A 21262-nucleotide genomic window follows, 5' to 3' on the forward strand; every position below is an offset into this window, starting at 1 on the left:
CAGGGCAGGTGGAGGACCCACAGATCTCCCATAGCTGCCATACTGCTCTTATCCAGATCCAGTCTCCAGCTTGGCCTTGGGGCCAGAGGACCACAGCCAGACCATAGTAAGGTGATCCAAAGATCTCCGGGCCATTCTTGGCCAGGCTCTGACTTTCAGCCTGTCCAAGGGTCAGGGCCTGTGGGGGGAGGAGGAGAGGAGAGAGAGTGCTGGGCCATGGCGTGTTGCACCCCCCCCCCCCCCCCACCCCCAGGATCAATTTACTGTTGAGGGTTTTGGCAATTTCCTTAAGGCAACCAAATATAAGATTTCCACACATTTAGACCAAGATCAAGAAGTTCCCACTTGGAACCTTGTGTTAGGCACCTAGAGCAGAGGAGAGTGTGTATTTATTTATCCCAACAATTACCTCTCCTTCTAACATTGTCATACTCCCGGATGCAATATTCCATAACACTTTACCATTGTCACTGTACAAAAAAAGTCAACTTTATTGTAAAGATATTAATCAATAAAAGCCAATTAACTTCAATGTAACCCAGAACACAAAAGCTTTTTAAAACAGTCATATTTCCTGCATTTCTTTGATACACTTTTTCGGACACTGAATTATTTTGGTCTTTGCAATGTAAAACACCTGTACGTACACAAGAAACAATACTTAAGCAGTAATGCTCAGAACAAAGGCTTAAAAGAGGAAGTAGATGGCTTTTGCAGGTGGTTTCACAAGTCTAAATAAAGCTCAGACTCCTCCCACACTAAGAATCTTATTCTGGTTCTGACAGGACAAAAGATGTGACAAAACCCACCCTAAACAAAACCCACACTCTGAGCCTTATGAGGAAGCATTGCAACACTATCAACTCAGACTTTCCATGATGCCACTATGTAGGGATAGCACATCTTAGGTGAGTAATTATTAGACAATGTATTCTACAAAAGAACAACAGATACATAGGGCTGCTTACATGGAAAAGGAGTGATATGACCAAAGAGAGGTGCAATTAAATCTGTCTCTTATGCAAATGAATGAAGTTAATAAAACAGATTACCTGATTTGTTGTTCCATCTGGTCTCAAACATACTGAGCCCAAGATTTGCATTTTGAGATATTGATAAAATAATAGCATGTGTCATTGTGACATGTGAGGTTATGAGGATTAACTAATGCTTGCATAAAGTAACTATCAATAGCCCGATTGCGATTTCTGTAATGCAGAAATCAAGTTAGTATAGCAGCTTTAGATCCATATCCTGCAAAATGCTCTAGGGCAAGCGGTCTCATACCCTGCTGAACTGCAAGGAGTTCAAGTTCCTCCTCATAGATGAGACCCAGAAACTATTCCATTTGCATGTTACATTCAATATAACCTGTGTGCGGGGTGTTAATATAAATTGACAGAAAACTGCAAGAAGTAGGTAAGCAGATCCACTGGGTTGCATAAAACTACTGTGGAAAGCAGAAGTCACCCCCTACTGATGCTTCTGGCACTATTGGGTATTGCTATCATCAAGCTTTGATTTTCTTTAGTTTAACTTATGACTACAGATAGTGTATTACAGGGAGTGCTAACATACATAGAAACTTGGAACTATTTTATTTCCATTATTTTGCTACCAATTACCTACTAGGTAAATTCTTGTGGTACAGCTAAATATCAGACCTGAAAACTTTGTTCCTAAATACAGAAGGAAGTTCTTATAACAATGCTTTTATTTTGGGAGGGCCGGGGGGGTTCATAAGAACCATGAACAGTTTAAGGAAAAAGAAATGAATCAACTATATATGTGCTTATTTGTATCTGTAGAACAGCCCCTGCATTTCAATATTAAGAGGTATAATGTTTTTGGAAAAAAGTTACCTCTATTCCAAATATTTAGAGAGAGACACATTTTTAAAGAATGATAGTTGCAATGTTTATTGTTTACATAGGTTAATACAATTTTAGAATCATAGCCTATATTTAAAACTCAATTTTTAATGTTGCTTTTTTAAACAGACATTCAGCTAAATTAAGGCAAACACATTTGAACCTTCAGTGGTGAAGCCATGCTGTACTTCACACGAGGAACAGTATTAGACTGTAGTCCCTATCAGACAGGTCTACAGCAATCATAAATAGTACTTCAAGCTTCAGATAATCAAACTCCAATTTCTGTGATCAATCTCTGGAAATTCTTTCATTTTGGAAACTTTTCTTTCATCTGAAATATCACTATACAAGTCTTGTCCAACTAGTGCTCACTCAGTGGAAAAAAAGTCACCTTCTTAATTAAAAGATGTGATCATCAGATTACACCAATTGCAAGTAAAAAGGGAGTTTTAGGGTTTTTTTTTTATAAAGTTATGCAAATGGGATACAAGTTTTTATAACATTAAAGGCCTGAGGGTATTTTTAGGAATTACCATTTGGCTCATATAGTTACATTATAGGAAAGACAACACTGATAGTCATAACTATCATAATTTCCACTAGAAAGCTATCTTCACAGATTTATAACTCAGCAGTTAAAAATATATATACACATATGCACACAGACCTATAAAACAATCCTGCACAAAAATACTCTGCAATGCTAAAGGTCTGACAACTCACAAACAACAAGGAAACTGGGAGACTATGTTGAAAAGCCATCTGACATGGTAGCCTAAGCAGGCTTGACTTCATAAAGCAGCCTAAGAGAAAAGCCAAATTTCAGGCTATTTTTGGTTTGGTTTTTTTAAAGGCACAACTTTAAAACAAAAATGTAAAGTGAATTTTAGTGCATGTAAAAGGTGCCAGATTGAAAAGGATTCTGGTCTTCACTGTAGTCAGCCACAGAATAGGCAGCCCCTACCAAGATGCGTTGGTGCTTTTCTGGAGGCATCACTTGTAGGGGAGAAAAGGTAAGTTTGTGTGCACACCAGTTCAGACCTTGATCTTCAGGGTGACGTGATCAGCTCAGGTCACAGTGCGCACAAAGAACTCTCTCACATACTAACTGGACTCACACAATCAGTTATTTTGCATAAACCATAGACACAAAAACAGCATTTGGTCAATATCAACTTAAGTGGCTGTGAAGTGACAGATTATATCCCCTGCCAGTCCTGAGTCCCCCTAAGTAGATTCTTACTAATAAAAACAATATAGTGAGATTATCTTGATCCATTCAAATGACGATAAACACAGATCTTCATGAACTTCCGAAAGAGCTTGAAAAGGTGCTGAACAATTCTGGACGTCCATCTTCACTCAATTTGATATGGCTTACAAGCGCTTATAGGTACCAAGGAGAGCTTGGCAGCTTGGACAATAGTGATCCACATCTTGAAGGGCATCAATACAAAACGGGATGAAACAGCAACCAGCAATGCACCTGCAAAGACAAAACAGCATCCTTCATACTGCCTTCAATTCACAGCAAGTAACATTCGGCCCATGAAAATGGGATGGCGCAGTACTAGGAAGAGCATAGCCGAGTTTGGCAATGTACTTCCACTCTGGTTTTTAAGCAGTGCTTGTGAACCCTGCAGGGGTTGTGTACGTGAGAGCCACTGAACATTGAGGTGTGCCATTTACAGGGAGTGTAGCTAGCCACACTCACCAAGTAAAGACAGACAGTAAATTTACAGAAGCTGCTGACAGTTATGTCTGGGATTCTTTTATTCCACATGTTAACGGTCAAAGGGATTCTGAATGAGTGCTCAGTGTGTGCATGTGGGAGATGGGAGTGTTAATATACATTCAACGGAAACTTATCTCCACATAATTAGCATATTTAAAAGGCTTTACATTAATAGTTTAATAAAACAAGATGTGGGTTTCAAGCTAAGGCAAAGTAAGGAGAGAGCATCACAAGATGTAGGCTCCACCCCTCTTTCAGAGCCGCCTGTCAGCTATTTTGAGCTAAGGAAATGACAAGGGTAGAGAGATTCACAAACGAAATCATGCAATATCAACATACCCCAGCAGGCACAGGCTGCCACATGACAGCCAGGTCAGTGCTCCTGCACTGTGAGACAGACGTGTCACTATCATCTTGTTGCAGGAGAGGCAGCACATCTGAACTGGGCGATCATAAAACATTACAGGCTGCTGCACGTACACAGTCTGAACTGCAACTGAGCAAGCAAAGAGAAATGCACCATTTACCCCAGGTGTAAAAAAGGAAAGAAGAGGTCTCATCTGAACCACAACATACAGAATTAAGATGAAAGGAAACTGCAGTTTTGGGAAACAACTTCAATCAATGGAACAGTATCTTATGATCTAGGAATCAATCAACTTGCCTTCTAAGCAGGGGTGGCCTGAGGCAGGCTGCCGGCAGCTGGCACCCCAGGCAGAACGTGAAATCAGCGCCCCCACCTGCATGGCCCTCAATGGTGTATCATCATCATTGGGTGCCCCATTGAAGGCGGCGCCCTAGGTGACGGCCAAGTCGGCCTATACGCACAGGCTGCCCCTGCTTCTAAGCAATAGAAAGCCAGATATGGCAACTATAAAACAGGCAAGCTTCAGGTCACTCTTGGCCCATGAAATGTATATAGTGGGACAAGTAAAGAAATCTCTCCATTATCCTTACTTTATGTCTGTGTGGCACCAGTGATTATGCCCCAAGGTGAAACTACAAATATAAAGCTCTTAATTGTATTTCAGACTTACTTGGGTTAGGAGCTGAAACTGGTCGTGAAGGTTCTATGATTCTATGATATGGAGGAGGATTCATGCCCTTCATATTCGGTCCATGCTCAGATTCTTGGACAGGATATAGATTTGGAGGGTAAGTGTTGATTCCGGTTGTCTCTTCATAAGTAGGGGGTGCTGATGGTGCTGATGAGATTGGGTAGCCACCTGGAGCTGGCACATGGGGTGCTGGAGCTGACATTGTGTCTAAAACAAACCTGGAAGAAAGTTAGAATGTACAAGCTAATCAGAAAACAAAGTTACAGTACAGCATGCATCCAGATAAACAAGTCAGAAAATGCTGGCTATGGGTGTGAAAACACACACACCCTGAGCACAGCAAGTTATAGCACTGTAGAGCATCCGAGTGAACCAGGCTACAGTGCTGTTAGCTACTTCCCTTGCACAGGTGGTTTACATAAAGCACAGGGAGAGCTCTGCCCCAGGATATGTGCCATAGGCACTTTTTGTTTAAACAGCAGCATTTTCAACTGTAAGTGTAGACAAAGTCAAACACTTTAATCAGAGCAAGCAGTATCACCAGGCTTTTTGTTTGTTTTCTTATTTATAAACTTGTTCTTCAGAGTTTATTTATATGGTGTCTCTCCTTATCCAAAAAAGGATTTCCAGAATAACTTTACAGTTTCCCAGCCTTCCTTAATTTTTCCAATTGAATATGTTGTAAAAGATCCAGCATCTTCAACATCATAACAAGATAGCAACACCTGGCTATTGTTAACCATCAACCAGGCAGTACATGTTCAGCACATAGGATTTAACTCAATACCAGAGCTGCTACATAAAAATCATGTTTAAAATATTATCTTTGACCTTCCATAGGTTTTCAATTTTACCACATTTGCTAAAGCAGCAATTAACAAGAGTTAGATTGTTCACTCAATCTCCACCTCATGAATTTTGTATGAAAATGATGACCTTGTAACAATCATATCCATGGGAACAGACGGTCATAAAAGTAAGATTATTACATGAATGTGGAATTATTTCCCTGTACACCTTTACCACTCCCCCACCTCCTTTTCATGCTGGCCCTACACAATGGCAATATCTACACTACGGAGCTTCAAGCAGCACAGCTGTACTGCTGCAGAACTATTAAAACCTCTTGTGTAGCCACTCTATGCTGTCAGGTGAGAACCCTCCTACCACCATAATTAGTTACCACTCATTGAGATGGTCTAGGTCAGCAGGAAATGCTCTCCTGGCAAAATAGCACAGGAGGTAATAGTGTACGAAGTTGATTAATCGATAAGCAAAAGCTTATACGTTAATGCTATAGACTACATGCATTTCCCTCCCCACCCACCCCCCACAGCCAGTAAATTTTTTAGCAGGCTGGCCAGCAGCACAGCTCACTCTTGGCTTGCGACAGGTCTGGGACCTACCCCACTGCAGCTCTGCATTTCAAGTGTATTAGAAGCTGGGCAGGCAACCTGGCTCAGTCTTGGCTTGTGCCAGGTCCAGGACCTATCCCTGCTGTGGCTCTACATTTTCAGTGTATTAGGAGCCAGGCAGGGAGGCAGCCAAACTCTGTTTCGGTTTGCACTGGGTCCAGGAGCTCAGACATCACCTAGACGGGCTGCTGCATCTATCAGCTTGACTCCTCAGGAGTGAGGTTGGAGTGCACTGGCTACCAGCCCCGCCCCCGGGGGACTATAGAATAGTCAACTAACCAATAAGAATTCATGAGTTTACTCAAGTATTCAATTAATTGATATTTAACATACCTAGCCCGCACGGACACTTTTGTGAGAACATGCATCAATCAGCCCCTGCCATACCTAACCACCAGTTTTACCAATGAAACTGCTAATATAAACACCTAAGTGTTAAGAGAGTCTTCTCCCTCCTTTCAAAGATTTCTAAAGACTCATCTATTACATCAAACATCCCAGCCATGCCAGCCTTCTAGCCTATATTTGTTCCATGTCAATGTATGGCGTGTCTACACTGAATTTGTGCCGCTATAGTAATTTAAGTTTAGCCACATGCTAAGTTACATAACACAATTTGATTTCCAGAAAAGAAAATTGACGCTCACCCTCTTTGGTCATCTGTCATGCGAGACAGAGTTCTGTATCACCCTTGTGAGGCCAAGAATTCTTCCACTGCCTGCCCGATATTTGTGTAGATAAAAATATTCTTCATTCAGCACTATAAACTTACAAATTTTACATGCCTATTGTTAAGAGACCTTCCTACTTCTGAAACTGGCCAATTGGATAATCTGATGTTAACCGAAAAAAGTCAATAAAGTAGCTGACACTAATTCAAATCAGGATCAGATGCTAATTAGAACGCTAAGCTCATGGCAGTAGTTTCAACAGCACTTTCAACATTACATCTCAGCTAAAACTAGATTGAGGCTACCACGTGAATCTAATATATAAAGGAGAATGTTTGTATGTTTCTGCACTTATAACTTGGGCACTATAAGAGCTACCGCAACCAAACTTTGCATGGGGTAACCTTTCCTCCAGAAGAAGGTTTTAAGGTACTTTTGCCAGTGCAGGGAGAAGCAGCTTCCCGGGGGAAGCGGTGGGGACAGTCACTCACTAAGGGTACGTCTAGACTACCGCGTTTTGTCGACAGATACTTTCGACAAAACTTCCGTCGACAAAGAGCGTCCAGACACATTGAGTTCTATCGACAAAGCAAGTTGCTTTGTCGACAGAACTCCATAGTCTGGACGCAATGTTACAGGCAATAACACCTTCTGTCGACAGAAGGTGTTATGCCTCGTAAAATGAGGTTTACCAGTGTCGACAAAACTGCTGAGTTCTGTCGACATTATGTCGACAGAACTCAGCGGTAGTGTAGACGCTGGTATAGTTTTGTCGACAAAAGTCCACTTTTGTCGACAAAACTAGGTAGTCTAGACATACCCTTAGTCACTCACAGAGGAGCAAGGGGAGGGGTGGTGCTCCATGCGGCAGCTGGCCCACTTGCCTCTACCAGGCTGTTCCACTTCACAGGCGCATCCGGGGAGGGGGATCGCCCTCCTCCCTCCCACCCCGATGTACTCGGCCTGGGCCCCTCCCCTCCGGCGGGGCCCAAGGGTTGCTGAGTGGTGGGCTCGAGCTTGCAGCCACCGCTAGGGGGCGGTTGCAGGTGCTATGGGGCAATTCCCAATGGGGAGGCAGCGGCCACGGTGCTGGGAGCAGCCTAGGGTCTGGTGCAGCTTCCTGGTCACATGGCGGGGAGCCCCTAGTGCGGCAGGTAGCGGGGTGAAAGTTTTGGGGTGGGCAGTGGGGGTTGTTGCCCCCAGCAGCACCTGCAGCCCCATGCGCAAGATGGGCCGCCCCACCCACCCTTGGTCCCGTGCTTGCCCCCTCCCGCCCACCCTTCACACAGGGCACCCCTGGCAGGACCCCACCACCGGCCCCGAGCAATACCAGGTAACTCCAGCTAGTTACTAATACAGTCTACCAGTGCTCAGCACTGCTTAGACCAGGAGTTGGCAACCTAAGGCTCGCGAGCCAAATATGGCTCACTAGGGAGAGCTAGATATCGCTCTTCTGGAGCCTCCCCTTGCTCTCCCCACAGCAAGGAGTCAGTGCTGGTGCTAGAGTCTTATGGTCCTCTGCAAAATTGGAACGCCAGCTTCTTGCAGATGTGGGGGGGGGGGGGCAAAACCCCGAGCCTCCCCCTCTGACCCAATGTTCAGGGAACAAGCAGAACAAAAAGTGTCTGTGTGCTGCTCTTTTCCATCCCTCTGCATGCAGGAAACAAGCAATGGGAAAACACTTCTCTGGAGGCTTCCCTTGTGAATCCCTCGTGGAACAACAGCAGCAGGAGGCCTGCCTGCCATGCAGTGTGAAAAAAGTGTCTCCTCACCCTACCTCCAGACACCTGCGGGCCAAAACACACCTGGCAAAATGCTCCCCACCCTCTGCCCAGGAACCCCCTGGCCACTCCTGCCCCCTTGCCAGGCAACCTCTCTCCAGCCTGCTCCTGCCCCCAAGCCAGAGCTCGCACCTTCACGCCCTCCTACATCCCATCTCCTCTGACCCAGATTCTGCACTCCCATCCCTATCCCATTCACTGGCAATCCTGTTTCTCTCCCCCCCCCCCCACCCCTCATTTTTTGCCCCACCCCAGAGCCTGGGGCGGGGTGGAGGAGGGAGAGAGGCTCACAAAATCCACTCTATGGGGCTGGAGCACCAGGGGAGTGAGGTGTTTCAGTTGGGGTGTTCTGGAGGGTTCCCCCCCCTTCTCACTCGTGTGGCCCCCGACTGATTTTTCTGTGGGTCAGTGGGCCCCGACCCAAAAAAGGTTCCCCACGCCAGCCATAAATCAAGTCAACGTTAAAACCTTTTGTGTTGCACATACTTTATTTAAAAATGAATGTTAAGTCCAGCCAACAAGCCTCCAATTGGGGCCCAGCCCCCATCTGGCCACAGCATCATAAAACTCCTGAACAAACACTCCACACCAAGCCTGAGCCCATCATACACACCTGAACGCTCCCCTGCCTTGAGCCTCTCATACCCCACACTTGCAGAGTCCTGCACCCCCACATCACCCGTCCCCTGGCGTAAGATTGATAGAAGACAACCTAAGGCTACGTCTACACTGGTAGCTTCTTGCAGAAGAACAGCTGTTCTTCCACAAAAATTTGCCAGTTATCTACACTGCACGAGCATTCTTCCAGAAGTAAATTTACAATCTAGCATTGTAAAACAGGGCTTCTTCCGGAAGAGTTATTCCTCTCCCCACAAGGAATAAGCCCTCTTATGCAAGAGTTCTTCCAGAAGAGGCCAGTGTAGACAGGTAACATGAATTTCTTGCGCAAGCAGCCCCTATGGTTAAAATGGCCATCAGAGCTTTCTTGCGGAAGAGTGTCTACACTGCCATGGATGCTCTTGTGCAAAAGCATATGGCAGTGTAGATGCTCTCTTGTGGAAGAGTTTTTGCACAAGAACTCTTCTGCAAAAGAGTTCTTGCAGAAGAAGCTGCCAATGTAGATGTAGCCTAAATGTATGCATGAAGTTGGATTTGACCAGTTATGATGTAAATATCACAAAATGTGTGAAAAGATGCAGCAGCAGAAGTCCCATTAAATAAGCCTGAGTGTACATTTCATTTATGCTATTAATCATGTCAATTATCAATAGCATGTTATATATTTTCAGTCATGCAAATGAGTATTCTTATACAGCTCTCTGTTGACCACTTGTTCTGAATTTTGATGTAGTTGGGCTCTGCTTTAAAAAGATTGCTGACCCCTGGCTTAGACAGTGCATGGGCATTCTAGGACATAACATGGGAAGATCTTTTTATTTTTTCCCTTTTCTGTTAAAGGTCAGCAAGGCCTTGAGCAACTACTCCGGAAGTGGAAATGGAAGCAGGATTGTGAGAAGTGAAGATGAAGGTAGTTGAGGTGCATGGGAGAAATAGGAGAGAGGTTTTAATTAACCGCTGTTCAAAAATAAAGCCAAGGCATGTTAAAAATCAGGTCCTACATAATCTTGCTGAATTAGAACAACATTTTAAGAGTTATTTATATTTTGGAGAGGAAGCTCCTTATCTAAAACCAGCATACAAAGTCTTTTCGGAGAGAGGGAAAAAACACCACTTCACTGAAAAAACCCTTAATCACAAATAAGGCCAGTTTATTCCAGAATAAGAGCGTTCATATATGGAGTGTCTCAGAAACAGCTCTTCATGACTAAGTAAGCCTTTAGTAGATAAGTGCCAATGACATTTAAGTATTATGTTTTTATTCTGTTTATTGTTCTCCATTACTGGGACTTCAGACACATAAACAGAAGCTGCTTCGTCTGCTTGAGTCTTTCAGGGGCCTTGCCTATATTCAAAGTTGGCTTAAAGTTCAAAAGTTGCATTGGTTTAGACGAAAAAATGCGGAAAAAAATGAAAAACCCTGACTGAGCATTAAACTGCATTCAAGCCTAGCTTGTAGCAACCGGGCTCAAGTTAAACAAGTGTCCACACACAATTGCCTCTGTAAAACAAGAACAGCTAAGCAGCATGTTAAATCTACACTTACAACATGCCACTGCACTGGGAGAGAGCTATGTAAACCACATAAGCAAGGAACAGGGCTCCCAGTGCCAGGAGTCTGTTTACACTGGCACTTTACTTGCTGCACTCAGGGAGAGTGTGTTTTTCACATCGCTGAGCCAAAAAGTTGCAGTGCAGTAAAATGGCAGTGTAGACATTGCCTTAAGTCAGTCAATAAAACACCACACACCTTTAGTTAAACCAATGCCATTTTGAATTCTTGCTTATGGTGACAAAAATGAATTCCCTGGTAGTAAATATCAATCAAGACTGAAAGGACAGACCATAAAAAAAACCCCACAATCTCAGTGCCTCAAAATAGGCATATGTTTCTTGGAGTTTATTCATGAAGCTTGACTTAGAAGCAGGTGTGCAAGCAGGGAGCCATGTACCATGATGCTATGCCAGCAAGAAATGTTAGTGAATGCGAGGAACCGGAAAGGGCTGGCCTTCCCTTTTGGGGGGAGGCAAGAATGGGGCTGGGCACTTCTCCTTAAACAAAACAGCGCTAGGGAGGATATTCATTCTTTATACGGCTTTAACTGCGGAACACATATGCAAAACAACAAAGGCTTTATTCACATGACTGTGTTGTGTTGGTCAGGACTCAATCAAGAGGGGAGGAGTGCAGGGAATTAAGGTGATTTATACAGTGGTTTTTATTCGGTTTTTCTCTATTGGTCTGAATTATCAATGTTCATACTGCATCACATCAAGTCCCAAACATTAGAGGAATGCCTCTGCTTGCACTGATCAGATGATATCTGGATTCTGATGTCAGCCCAGTTGGGCAGCTAGACAATGCTAAACCAGGTGTCCTAAACGTGTACAGAATTTTTCTTTGCAGCCAAACTAGTCTAACATGCATTTTGTTAACTGGAATTGGAACAGCAAATGCCTCATTTTCCAGTTTTGTGGGTGACAGATTATAATGCCAAAAGCTTCAGCAGGGTAGCAGAGTTAGTCAGTAACAAGAAAAACTTAAACAAATAGTCTAGTAGCACCTTAAAGACTAACAAAACATGTAGATCCGTGGTCACCAACCAGTAGATCGTGATCTACCGGTAGATCTCAGGGGTTCTAAGAGTAGCTCTTGAGCCCTCTCTGAACTGCACGCCTGCGCAGTACATTTACATTAGATTTCCTTGTTTGAGGAGCAGCTACTCACCGAGCAACACCACAGGTGAGTAGCTGTGAGGAATGGTGGGAGCTGGGAGGTCAGGAGGGCAGAAACACCCCAACCAGCTGACTATGGCTTTCAGCTGAAAGAGGCTGCCCCGTGCTCCAGCTGATCGGCGGCTTCTCCTCTGCACCTGCCCACGTGGAGCTTGGTGCACGCTGGCTGAGCGCCATGGCCAGCTGGCTGGGCAGCTGCTTCTCTTCCCTACAGCCCGGCTGCCCTGCACTCAGTCCAGGGAGGCTGCGTCAGGCTCCAGCTGTGCTGGAGCAAGCTTTCCCGGCTGAATGCAGGGCAGTCGGGCGGGAGCAAAGAGAATCGACTTCCCAGCCAGCTGGCCATGGCGCTCAGCCAGGGTGCACCAAGCTCCACGTGGGCAGGCGCAGAGGGGAAGCCGCCCAATCAGCTGGAGCGTAGTTCAGCCTCCTCCGGGCTGAAGGCCACAGCCTGCTGGCCAGGCAGCTTCTCCTCTGCGCCAGCCCATGTGGAGTGTGGTGCACCCTCGCTGAGCTTCAAGGAAGGGGCAGGGCGGTAGATCTTGGCTTGGTCTGTCATTTAAAAAGTGATCTTGGGTGTAAAAAGGTTGGAGACCACTGATGTAGATGGTAACATGAGCTTTCATGGGCACAACCCACTTCTTCAGATGACAGGATCCTCATGATACCATCTACATGTTTTGTTAGTCTTTAAGGTGCTACTAGATTATTTGTTGTATTATAATGCCAGACACAGAAGGCCTTAAGTCAGCTGCCTCTGGAATCTGTAAAGATCTTTGCTAAGATGAGGAACATATTTCACACATCTGCCCACCTTTATTCAAATGAAACTCCTGATCCTACAGCTCAGGTATGGTCAATTTCATCAAGAATAATTTATGAATCTACAACTTAATCCTGCAAACCTTTTAATCAATCTCACTGGAGACAATGGGACTCTGTATTTCAAAGAATCAGTTTCTTTTATAGGAATGGAAGTGACTCCTGAAACAATGTGCGGAGTACAATACCATAATGCAATGTAGGATAGAGCAATTTTTAAATAGAACTGAAATCATATATATGGGCTATGTCTAGACTACATGGCTCCGTCGACGGAGCCATGTAAAATAGTTTATTTGGCATAGGCAAAGAAGCGAGGATTTAAATAATCCCCGCTTCATTAAAATAAACATTGCTGCTGCGCTGTGCCAATGATCAGCTGATCCAGCACAGCGGGACAGTCTAAACCAGTGGTCCCCAACCTTTTTAGGTTGTCGGGCGCCAGGGGGCGTGGCCATTTGCCCGCCGCGCGCCCGGGGCCGGCGCTCCCCCCCCCCCCCCCGCCGAGGGCCGCGCGTGCTCCCCCCGCAAGCGCCCGTGCGCCATGTGCCCGGGGCCAGGCCAGCCCCGAGCACCTGGTGGGCGCATTGGGTTTAGCACCTGGGTCTAGACGCACTGCGGTTGACAAGGGAAACCTTTGTGGACCGCTCTGGTAAACCTCGTTTCACCTACCGTATTTTCCGGCGTATAGGGCGACTGGGCGTATAAGACGACCCCCTATCTTTTTAAATTAAAAGATAGGGTTTCATCTTATACCCCAGCGCCCCCCGCCTCCTTTGCTCCCGGTTTTCCTGGTCTGCTGGAGATGGTACCCAGCAGACCAGAGGCACCGGGAGCAAAGCCGCCAGGAGCGCCTGGGCTGCCCCCCCCCCCCCCCCCGCCGGAGCCCCTCCGCGGCTTTGAAAGCCTCGGGGGAAGCCGGCGGCGGGGCATCCCAGGCGCGCATGGGCTGCCCCCCCGCCGGAGCCCCTCCGCGCTGCCGCGGAGGGGCTCCGGAGGGGGGGCAGCCCATGCGCGCCTGGGATGCCCTGCCGCCGGCTTCCCCCGAGGCTTTCAAAGCCGCGGAGGGGCTCCGGCGGGGGGGCAGCCCATGCGCGCCTGGGATGCCCCGCCGCCGGCTTCCCCCGAGGCTTTCAAAGCCGCGGAGGGGCTCTGGAGGGGGGGCAGCCCATGCACGCCTGGGATGCCCCGCCGCCGGCTTCCCCCGAGGCTTTCAAAGCCGCGGAGGGACTCCGGCGGCGGGGCATCCGGCGTACAAGACGACCCCCGATTTTTGGGGGATGTTTTTTAACTTCAGAGGTCGTCTTGTACGCCGGAATATACGGTAACTCACATTCCATAAACAGACTGAATCTACTATAGATTTGAGACTTCCATCTGTTTGGACCACCAAATTAGGTATACAACTTCCTTTTGTAACAAAAAGCAAGTCAGGGTACCAGGGTTTGGTTGTGCCAGGAAAATAGGATCTGCCTAGAATGCGATTGCTTCTCATAAACCATCTCTTTCTGGGATCCCTCAAATCGAGGGAGATTTCCTCTTAGACGCTGGTCCTCAGTTGAGTGTAGAAAATCTGTTTAGGCATCCTGTGTGTCAGGCATCCTGACCATGTGAACAGACCATGATAGCTGCCTATGGGCGACTATTGCCTCAATGCTGCAAGAATCAGCCTCAGCGAGGACACTAACAGCAGTCAGTCTGTCTGGCCATGTGATGCCCAATATTCTCCTCAGATACTTCTGGTGGAATTTCTCCAGATCTTTAATGTCTCACCTATAGGGAGTCCAGGCTTCAGCTCCATTCAGCAATGTTTCTTGGGATAACCCTTATCCCAAGATAAGGGAAGCTGCTGATATGCTTCAGCACTTGGTTACCTGCAGTGACTGCTGGTTCGGATAACAGTATTGTGGGTGTTGGCTGAAAGAGAACCTTGGTCTTTCATGCATGGAGAGTCAGTCCCAACCTGCATAAGGCCATGGCCAAAATGTCAACGATTGCTTGGAGCCTATCTTTTGGGGTGGCACTGATTTGGGCATTATCAGCATATTGAGTTCTACCACCAGCGTTATTTTGGTCTTGGCTCTGAAGCAGCCCAGACTATAAACCATACTCTTTCCCTAGGGTGTGCCCACTGGAGCAGCAGCAGCCACGGAGAAGCACTTTTCACCTAGCCACAAGCTGCTACAGCGAGAGCACGCTGGGCTAGTCCTCTCTCCCCAGGGTAACATGCATACTCAACCCCTCATTCCCACTCTGCCCCCTCCCCCAGAGCAATTGATTTAAAATGAAGAAAACAATTGAGCTAAGGACCCAAGCAACATCAGGTAAATTTTCTAGTACTATCTGAGGGGAAATGAGTAATTAAGCATGTTGATCTACAAATATCCATTTCATCACTGTACTAGAAAAGAGTCAACTATATTTTCCATGTAATTTGAAGAAAGTAACAGCCTGAATTTTCTGTGTTAATCAGCCCATACCTGAAAAATATTACTATTACATGCCTTCTAAGAGAAAAGAATCAGTCTACACCAACTGAAAGGAATTTTTAAACTGGTGTTCAGAAGAGTGCTATAACCTCGTGAGCAAAGTGCAGAGAGGGTACCCTCCCATATTATGAATAAGAAATAAAAACAGAGGAAAAAGTTCACAGATTTGCAAACCAAAAAACCTGTATTATGTTTTAAACCATGGGTTCCAAAACTGGGGGGCACGAAGAAATTCTGGGGGAAGGGGGCGCATGAGACAACCCAGCCTCCCCCCCCATATCAAGTTTTGCTGCCCTGTTCCGTTCCTTTTTTCCTCCCCCCCCCCCCCAAAGTTTTGCTGCTCTTTGGGTGGGAGGGGCTTGAGGGTTTTTCAAAAGTCAAAAAGGGGGGCATGATGCCAAAAAGTTTGGGAACCACGGCTTTAAACCATCTAAGCACACACCAGGTTTTTGAACATTAAAAAGTTAACTGCAAAGGAACACTGAAGCCCACTAACCTGAATGCGTGGCAGCCAGTATGCCTTGACTAATGGCCCACTCATACCTGCACATCTAAGTAACCTTGCCCTGTTAGGCTAAACAGCACCATAGCTCTGCCTCCATCTGTCACACAGATAATAAAACTTGAGGGGGTGGAAGGAGAAGACATGCACACTGGTGCTGGCACACAGCATCTCAGGTACATGGTGTGATTTTTCACAATATCTTTTGGGAATATGCATGTGAAATTGCTAGTATTTATAATTATACTATTTCTATGCATGTATGTACATTACTTCAGGCACCAAGGTGAATATTAGCTAGAGATGCATCTACACTGCACCATTATTTCGAAATAATGTGAGTGTCTGCAGTCATTCAGTTACTTTGAAACTTCAAAATAAAGGACAGCTTATTCCAAAATGTGTAAACTTCTATGTACAAGGAATAACGCCTATTCAAAAATAGCTATTTTGAAATAAGGCACGTGCGATGCTCCACTGCTGCTATTTCGATATAGCCCCTCACAAGGGCCCTTCTAAGGGTATGTCTACACTACAAAGTTAATTCAAACTAACAGCCAAATTAACTTTGATAGGCGCTACACATACAAACCGCTAGTTTGAACTTAATTCAAACTAGCGGAGCACTTAATTCCAACTAGGTAAACCTCATTCTACGAGGACTAATGCCTAGTTCGAATTAAGGGCTGTGTAGCCACTTAATTCGAAATAGTGGGAGGCTAGACCTTCCCAGCTTGCCCTGGTGGCCACTCTGGGTCAAACCAGGGAAACTCTTCTACCCACAGAGCCCTTAAAGGGCCATGGACTGGCCACGATGCTTGTGCTGCTGCACGGCATGAGCCATCCACCCGCTGCCACCCAGCCCTCCGCCTCTGCCCGGGACCAGGCCGGTGGCTCCCAGGAGTCTGCCCAGGGCCGCAAGAGGCGGGCACCCGCCTGGTCTAGTGCGGAGATCGTGGACCTCATCCAGGTTTGGGGGGGAGGCCACCAACATCCACGACCTCCGCACTAGGCACAGGAAAGTGGCCATCTAGGGCAGGATAGCTGTCAGCCTGGTCACCAAAGGCCACATGCGAACCCAGGAGCAGGTTTGCATGAAAATCAAGGTGGTCCAGTGAGACCTCCGACCCTGAGCTTAGAACATAAGAATGGCCGTACTGGGTCAGACCAAAGGTCCATCTAGCCCAGTAGCCTGTCTGCCAACAGTGGCCAATACCAGCTACCCCCGAGGGGATGGACGGAAGACAATAACCAAGCCATTTGTCTCGTGCCATCCATCTCCAGCCTTCCGCAAACAGAGGCCAGGGACACCGTTCCTACCCCCTGGCTAATAGCACTCCATGGACCCAACCTCCATGACTTTATTTAACTTACCTTTAAACTCAGATATAGTTCTAGCCTTAACAGCCTCCTGTGGCAAGGAGTTCCACAGGTTGACTATTTGCTTTGTGAAGAAGAACTTTCTATTATTAGTTTGAATCCTGCTACCCATTCATTTCATTTGGTGTCCTCTAGTCCTTCTATTATGGGAACTAATGAAGAACTTTTCTTTATGCACCCTCTCCACACCACTCATGATTTTATAGACCTCTATCATATCCCCCCTCAGTCTCCTCTTTTCTAAGCTGAAAAAAAACCCCAGTCTTTTTAGCATCTCTTCATATGGGACCTGTTCCAAACCCCTAATCATTGTAGTTGCCCTTTTCTGAACCTTTCCAAGACCAAAACATCTCTTTTGAGGTGAGGCTACCACATCTGTACACAGTACTGAAGATATGGCGTACCATAGTTTTATACTTCCACTCCTCCTTCTTCCCCTGGCTTCCTTTTTCCAGCTCCCTCCTCCCAGGTTTCCCCCTCCCCTCTCCCACCCTCTCTCTTCCCCTCTCCCATCTCCTTTTCCCAGTCTCCCCAGAGGTTAATTCTCCCCCCCCCCCCCATCCCAAGTTTTGTTAAATAAAGAGTTTCTATTTTTGAACACACGTATCCTTTATTTTTTACATCAGGAAGAGGAGCTAGGGAGGGGTAAGTGGAAGGAGGTGAGGGAGGAATGGGGTACAAGACCCCGATGGGGAGGACTGGGGTGGCTCTGGGGGGTCCTCAAGGTGGAAGCTCTCCTGCAGTGTCTCCTGGATCCTGACAGCCCCCTAATTGACCCCCCCCAGATGGCAGCCTGCGGCAAGTGCAGCCAAATTAACTAAGTTAGTTCGAATTAGCGCTGTAGTGTAGACATACCCTAAGTTATTCCTCCCCAGTGGGCCAGCGAGCTAGCATGTCTACATTAGGGAAGCCTGCCTTGGACTAATTGTGAGGCTCCCCTGCAGTGTATAAGCGTGCACTATAGACGTACCCTATGTTCATTACGTTTGCTCCTGCGGTAAGGCCCGTATTTAGCTAGACAGTGGAGCAGGGGTGGCCAACCCGCAGCTCTTCAAAGAAAAAATTGTGGCTCCCGCACCCGCAGCTCTTCAAGGGGCAGCTGTGTGAAAGAGAACCGCAGCATCCCGAGCATCCTTCAAAATGGTCACCATTAAAAGGGCATTGCCTGCTATTTACTTAAAAGGGCAGCGTCTAGCTCCCCCCCCCCCTTTTTTTTTTTGCTCAACAACTCCCGTCCTCTCCTGCCCATCCCCGCCATCCCTCGGTTCTTTGCGCTGTATCCACCACTATTTTGGCTCTTTGTCTGTAATAGACTGGACACTCCTGCCATGGAGGGATAAGTCAAGCTGCATGGCCCATTAAGGAATTCTTAGCTCAATTTCCCAGGTGATTCTAAACATTTTTCACAGTGAGATTTCCTTTTACTTAGCACTTAACAGGAGCTAGAAGGTCCTGGCCTGAAAACACTGCTATTTCGCTTCTTCATTGCTCTGGCCTTTTTCCTGCTCCAGCTCTCCACTATGAACATACACAAATGGGAGCATTTGTCAGCAGACTGAGATCTTCAACGGACTGAGATCTTCAATTTCCTTGATCCTTTGCAAATGGACTCATGAATTGGCTATGATACAGAGACTATTCTATCCTCACTGTTCACTGCAAGGAAATCACTTTATCACATGAGTGAGCAGCCTATATCACAGGTATAAGCAACATAGCCTAGGCTATGTTTCCTCTCCAAAAACCAAAACCTGTTCCCATTTAACTCAATAATAAAATTCCTTTTGGTTTCAATGGGAACAGGATGTGACCCCAAGAGATCAGATTCTATTAATGTGATTCTGATCAATTGCTTATCTGCGCAGAGACAGCTCTCATACATGTTCTACCAGGCTGACTTTGATTGCCCCTCCTATGCCTGTGCCTAGCAAAGAGCAAAACTTAAAGCAAACTGTGAGAAGCTTCGTTTGGATGGAAGGGAGGCCCTGAAAGTATGTTAAAGGAAAGTGGAGTGATTCTCTTTCTTTCATTTCAGAAGTTTTCAGTGGGGTATGCTGCTGGATTCTCAATGACTCCGGAAGTACAGGTGGCAGACGGGGCCTGAAGGATCATTTTATAATTACATCCATTAAACAGATGCAGTTGTAAAATTTTAGACAAGAAAAGGAAGTACCAGAGGGGGGGACAGAGAATCGTGGGGGCCCTGGGATAGGTGATGAAGAGGAGTTACATGGAAGGGGGATGTCATGTGCTTGCCTTTGTGTCCCTCCCATGAGTGCAATACCAGAAAGAAATTATTTCTACTTGCATCACTCGATGGAAGATAGACATGACTTTATTACTGCTGTTTATCAGATCACATGGCCTCACGTCAGTAAAAGCATGCTCAGTTTCAAATCAATGTGGTAAACTGCATCCAGACATTTTACAACATGTGGTATAATATACCTGTAGTATGGTAGGTAGCTGCAACTTAGAAATTTAGCAGCTTATACATATCTCAAAATCTTGCAATTGACCAACGTTCTCCTTACACTATAGCATATGTGGAAAGCCAGAAATACAATCACCAACCAGTAGATCGGGATCTACCGGTAGATCTTGGAGCCTCTGACAGGGGATCCTGACTGGTTTGGTCAGGAAGCTCTCAAGTGCTGATGCTTCAGTTGCCCCTCCCCCTACCGTCATGCTGTTCCTATTCTCTTCCCTTTGAACTGTCCCTTGGAAGCCTCCTGCTGAATTCTTTGAGTTCGAAAATGCCTAACTTGTTATGTCTGCAGTAATTATCCCTGTGATTGGTTGTGCTCCTGGAGGTCGCTGGCATGTTTCTGCAGTCCCTGGGGGGGATCAGTGCAAGGGTTCTCTGCATGCAGTTCAGCTGAGGAGGAAGAAACAGCAGTGCACCTCTCCTCCCACCTGAAAGTACTGGCCCAGAACACAGAGGCTTTAAAGACTACAGCCCAGAGCTCTGGGTTGACGCCCCTAAAGATCCTGCTGTAGCTGGAGGAAGAGGCAACAGGTGGCTGCAGCAACTCTGTGTGCGGCAGCCTGAATGCCTGTACAGGCAGTCCCCGGGTTACGTACAAGATAGGGACTGTAGGTTTGTTCTTAAGTTGAATCTGTATGCAAGTCGGAACTGGCGTCCAGATTCAGCCGCTGCTGAAACTGATCAGTTTCAACAGCGGCTGAATCTGATCAGTTTCAACAGCGGCTGAATCTGATCAGTTTCAACAGCGGCTGAATCTGGACGCCAGTTCTGACTTACATACAGATTCAACTTAAGAACCCCAGGCATCCCCAAGTCAGCTGCTGCTGAAACTGATCAGCGGCTGATTCCAGGAAGCCCGGGGCAGGGGCTTCCTGTAGTCAGCCACTGGTCAGTTTCAGCAGCAGCTGACTTGGGGACGCCTGGGGCAGAGCAGCTGGGGTGCTGCCCGGTTGGTCCCGTAGCGCCCAGAGCGGCGCTACGGGACCAACCGGCAGCGCCCCAGCTGCTGTACCACAGGTGTCCGGAGCAAAGCCATGGAGCATGGGGGCAGCGGGACAGCCCAGACGCGCCGTGGCTGTCCTGCTGCCCTCGGGCTCCGTGGCTTTGCTCTGCTTTGTTCCCCGTCCCCCTGGTCTGCAGACCACGGGGACAGGGAGCAAAGCGGCGGAACACGCGGGCAGCGGGACAGCCCAGACGTGTGTGGGCTGTCAGCTGGCCGGGCGCTCCGCGGCTTTGCCCCCCCCCCAGGGGAACGGGGGGGGGGGGAGGCAAAGCAGAGCCAAGCCGTGGAGCGCGCGATCAGCTGACAGCCCAGACGTGTGTGGGCTGTCAGCTGGCTGGGCGCTCCGCGGCTTGGCTCTGCTTTGCCTCCCCCCTCCCCCTGGTCTGCAGACCAGGGGGACGGGGGGGGGGGGGGGCAAAGCAGAGCCAAGCCTCGGAGCGCGTGGGCAGCGGACAGCCCTGTCCGCTGCCCACGTGGTCCGCCGCTTTGCTTCCTCTCCCTGGTCTGCTGCAGACCAGGGAGAGGAACGGCCCCGTTCGTAACTGCGGATCCGACATAAGTCGGATCCACGTAACTCGGGGACAGCCTGTATTAGACTTTTTAGGCAGCTACACAGTTGCGTAGCTTAATGGGAATCTTGGAGGTGGGTGCTCTAGAGGAGGAAGTAGGCAGCCTCAGTGGTATGAACAGAAT

At 47.1% G+C, this 21262-nt stretch overlaps 1 protein-coding gene across 2 annotated transcripts in view; it reads right to left on the reverse strand.

Moving 5' to 3' along the window:
- Positions 1 to 1892: 1892 nt before the first annotated feature.
- Positions 1893 to 21262, reverse strand: part of LITAF (lipopolysaccharide induced TNF factor) — a 34494-nt gene continuing 15124 nt past the window's right edge. For both annotated transcript variants that reach the window (XM_075899322.1, XM_006128499.3), the window contains exons 2-4: positions 4647 to 4885; positions 3949 to 4105; positions 1893 to 3360 (exon numbers count right to left, since the gene is read on the reverse strand). In XM_075899322.1, coding sequence (XP_075755437.1) covers positions 3252 to 3360; positions 3949 to 4105; positions 4647 to 4869 — 489 coding nt within the window. In that variant the 5' untranslated portion in view covers positions 4870 to 4885 and the 3' untranslated portion in view covers positions 1893 to 3251. The remainder of the gene's footprint in view (positions 3361 to 3948; positions 4106 to 4646; positions 4886 to 21262) is intronic.

The sequence above is a fragment of the Pelodiscus sinensis genome, chromosome 16, assembly GCF_049634645.1.
Source record: "Pelodiscus sinensis isolate JC-2024 chromosome 16, ASM4963464v1, whole genome shotgun sequence".
NCBI lineage: Eukaryota > Metazoa > Chordata > Testudines > Trionychidae > Pelodiscus > Pelodiscus sinensis.